Source organism: Physeter macrocephalus, chromosome 11 (assembly GCF_002837175.3).
Source record: "Physeter macrocephalus isolate SW-GA chromosome 11, ASM283717v5, whole genome shotgun sequence".
In the NCBI taxonomy this organism is placed as follows: Eukaryota; Metazoa; Chordata; class Mammalia; order Artiodactyla; family Physeteridae; genus Physeter; species Physeter macrocephalus.
The window spans coordinates 132495624-132499897 of NC_041224.1; the positions used below are offsets into that span (position 1 = coordinate 132495624).

The 4274-nt window shown below is 40.1% G+C and overlaps 1 protein-coding gene and 1 pseudogene across 3 annotated transcripts in view; both read right to left on the minus strand.

Moving 5' to 3' along the window:
- Window positions 1-4274, minus strand: part of L2HGDH (L-2-hydroxyglutarate dehydrogenase) — a 57687-nt gene that overhangs the window by 16473 nt on the left and 36940 nt on the right. For all 3 annotated transcript variants that reach the window (XM_028495840.2, XM_028495839.2, XM_007119389.3), the window contains exon 7: window positions 279-446. In XM_028495840.2, the coding sequence (XP_028351641.2) occupies window positions 279-446 (168 nt within the window). The remainder of the gene's footprint in view (window positions 1-278; window positions 447-4274) is intronic.
- Window positions 3214-4274, minus strand: part of LOC102973947 (histone PARylation factor 1-like) — a 2983-nt pseudogene continuing 1922 nt past the window's right edge.

Genomic DNA, 4274 nt, shown 5'->3' on the forward strand with positions numbered 1-4274 from the left:
GGCATATGGGATCTTCCCGGACCGGGGCACGAACCCGTGTCCCCTGCATTGGCAGGCGGACTCTCAACCACTGCGCCACCAGGGAAGCCCAAGTCATTATAATTTAATGACTATGATATCGTAATAAAGATTTGGGGATTCAACCACAAGAGAAACAGGTGGAATGACTGCACCAAAAGCCCTTCAAAATATCTTACTTCTCACCCCGGGAAAAGTTTTTGTTTCATTCCCCTTTTTGCCCACAACCATCTTGAGAAGGCAGAAGCAGCGCTACCTACTGGATAAATATTCCCTTTTACAAGATAGCGTTTTTCTGGCTTCAAGAGCAGGTAATCTCCCCGGAATGGTACAATTCGCGGATTGGGATTGCAGCCACTCAACTCGGAAATACGGTCTGAGTAAAGTCCTGCACATGTCACAACATACTGACATCGAACCTCCTCTCCCTAGTGCAAGAGAAAAGAACAGTGACTTGTGGGAAGTAGAAAGATTAGGTGGAGGAGGGGGAGGGGGAGAGGGCGTATAGATGATAGAAAAGACAATAAGGGCACAGATATGGACTTCTTTTTATTCCTTTTAAAAGAGGAAATTAAAACAAGTATCAGCAAAATAAGTTCTTCAGCATTTAGGTGGCAGGTAGGAACTTAGAGCAGTGGCACACAAGAGGATGTACCTTAAATTTTGCACTTTAATCTAGAGATATAGTGGTTGACCTAGTGAGGATACCTAACAAGCCACACACACATACACCCGTATTTTACTAACACCTAGCACGGAACTTAACTACTTGTTGCATGAAGTAGCAAACTTCATTTAGGTGGCCCCAACCAATTTGGCTTCCTTTGTATTTCAGATAGCTTCTCCTGTCTTAGGTAGGAGTAATTGATCTTGTTACTCAATAACCTTGCACAATTCCAACTGTAACCTACCCACCAACCAATTTCTGCTTCCTGATCAGTATCTACTTTGCAAACTGAGGCTACTTTCAAAAACTCATTCATTCAACCCACATTTACTGAGAACGCACACTACAGTCAAGGTTTGCTTTAATGACGAGGAGACTGCTAATCTTAGGCTGTGTTTTCTCATAAATTTTATTTTGTGATTATCATCTGCATATTTTTAGGTTTACTCTGCCAGGATTAGTCAATTTGCAACTCTATTTCCTAAATGATTTCATTTAACCCTAATTCACCCCACACTCTAATTTCTATCGCTTTATTTCTTACAGAGGAGACAACTAACACCTTCTTGCTTCAGGTAATTTCTTGTTCCTAGATCTCCTTCCCCGAGGACCTATTTCTGAAGCCTTGGAGTTCTCACCTGCCTCAACGTTCTTTCTTTCTTTGTAGCCCTTACTGATTCAGCCTTATTTTATCTCCGTGTGCATCCTATTTTTGCTTAGCTACCAAGATAAGCATCTTTTCAAGAGTTACGCAAGTCACACTGATGACAAAAATCAGATGAAACTTCTTTGTAGTGGATTGAAATTAGCTAGACTAATGAAACCATGAAAGTTTTAAGATGCTTGAAGTCAAAGGACCATGTCAACAGAAACAGAAGTAGGTTGGCATCTTTCCTGTTCATCTAGAGTTATACACCAGAAGTACAAAAAAATTCTTTATGTGATATAAATCTCCAGTTACTACTTTCAAGGTCAGCAACTCTTTGTTCTTAGAACGTAAAATGAAGAGGAGCTTTATAAATGTAAAGATAAGAGAATTTATAGAATGGTACCAGAATGCAATAACCTAGAAGTTCTCTCTTAAAAGCTCATGGAACAATTCTGAAGAAAAAAATGATTAAAAACTGTCATACGTCTCTGAAATCAGTTTATGCTATGCATGAAACAATTATTAAATTCAATAACACATTAATTTCACACCCAAAATGGAAATTTTGAATTTACATTGAATTATTTATTCAAACATAAATTTCTTTAAAAAAATAAACTATGTATTACTGTTGCTATTTCATAAGTGAAAGACTTTTTCCCCATTTGCAATCTATCAATCTTTAGTTTGCAAATCCTCTCCCCAAAAGTTTATTTTAAAAATTCATTTTCTTTTAACCTGTCATAAAAACATAGATGTTCAACTTGATAAGTTGACTCAAACTTTTTTCATTTATTTTTTTTAAACAATTCCATTTATGTATTTTTTAAATTTATTTTTTAAAAATTTATTTATTTATTTTCATTTTTGGCTGTGTTGGGTCTTCGTTTCTGTGCGTGGGCTTTCTCTAGCTGTGGCGAGCGGGGGCCACTCTTCAACGCGGTGCGCAGGCCTCTCACTGTCACGGCCTCTCTTGTTGCGGAGCACAGGCTCCAGACGCGCAGGCTCAGTAGTTGTGGCACACGGGCCTAGACGCTCCGCGGCATGTGGGATCTTCCCAGACCAGGGCACGAATCCGTGTCCTCTGCATTGGCAGGCAGATTCCCAACCACTGCGCCACCAGGGAAGCCCTATTTTTTGTTTTTTTTAAAGATTTAATTTTACCTGATTTTTGGCTGCGTTGGGTCTTCGTTGCTGCACGTGGGCTTTCTCTAGTTGTGGCGAGTGGGGGCTACTCTTTGTTGCGGTGCATGGGCTTCTCATTGCAGTGGCTTCTCTTGTTGTGGAGCATGGGCTCTAGGTGCGCAGGCTTCAGTAGTTGTGGCTCGCGGGCTCAGTAGTTGTGGCTCGCGGGCTCTAGAGTGCAGGCTCAGTAGTTGTGGCGCACGGGCTTAGTTGCTCTGGGGAGTGTGGTATCCTCCTGGACCAGGGATCGAACCCATGTCCCCTGCATTGGCAGGCGAATTCTTATCCATTGTGCCACCAGGGAAGTCCTTCAAAATTTTAAATTATATTTTATAATTTAAAATATATATTAAAATTATATTTTAAATTTTAAATTATATTATTTAAATATACTAAAAGAAAATGTCAAAATAAAAGCAACAACTATAGCAAATGTGGGTGAAATACATATCCACTGGTATCCCATAGACCCCTGCATATCCTGCATCACATGATGCCGTACTCTAGTGAAAATGTTCCTTAGATGAGGGCAGGGGCAGAAGCAGACTTTTAATCTTTTTTATTTTTTAGCTTTATAAAAGTTTTTAGTAAACGTTTCCATCAGTTTATTTTATGTACTCCTTAAAAACAAAAAAATCACAGGTTTAATATTAATGCTTTAAAGTATTATACACCAAAGAAAGCCAATTCTCATTCATGCTGCAAGTTGGTCTGTGTTTTCTTTACTCCGGTTTACCAGATAATCTTCAATAATTTCTGCAAAGAGACTTCTCTTCAACAGAGTATAGGTAAGAGGTAAAAGCTGGCAGGTAACTTTATGACAATAGTCTGAACCATAACAAGGAAGTCCATTCCCACTTAAGCCCCATCCCATAATCATATTCATCACTAGCAAACTGCACAAGAGTCATCGCTGAATGAGAGCAAAAGTTTTTAGTCTCTCCTCATCACTTTGTGCTTCAACAATTGTCTTGCAAATTCCCTTGAAGTTGGCACCTGTTTCAGGGAGCTCTCCGTACTCAGCATGATTTTCATCTACTGGGACAACTAAGTCTGCATCATGAAAAGTCTTTGTCTTGACTTTCTTATCTCTATGTTTCATCTTCATGGTTCTCTGTTCCAATGAGTAACGCAGTGCTCTGGCTGCTTCTGTGCAGTTTTCATCTATGTTTTTCAAGAGACTAGTTTTCTTTTTATGTTACTTAAGTTTTTCATCGAAACAAATTTGACTGCGGCAAACACATTATCTCCATTTTGATCAATTATACAATTTTTCTTTGCTCCATCTGTACCAACATATACAGGATGTTCATCAGGAGACTCCCTGAAATACCCCATGTGGAACTGAATTTTATTATCTCCAGTAATAACAGTCTGGAAATCAGGAGGGTCATAGTAAAATCTCCAGTGAAGGTTAATATTGGGCTTGCTGATTTTTTGTTCATTTTATACTTCGTAAAGACCCACTAATCGAAGGTCAAGGCTTGCAGAAAAGTGCATCAGCTGTCTTCTCAGGATCAAGTTCTTCACAGAAATTCCAGAAGTGATAGAAATCTTCAGGCAGGGCTTCCCTGGTGGCGCAGTGGTTAAGAATCTGCCTGCCAATGCAGGGGACACGGGTTCGATCCCTGGTCTGGGAAGATCCCACATGCCGCGGAGCAACTAAGCCCGTGCGCCACAACTACTGAGCCTGTGCTCTAGAGCCCGCGAGCCACAACTACTGAACCCACGTGCCACAACTACTGAAGCCTGCGC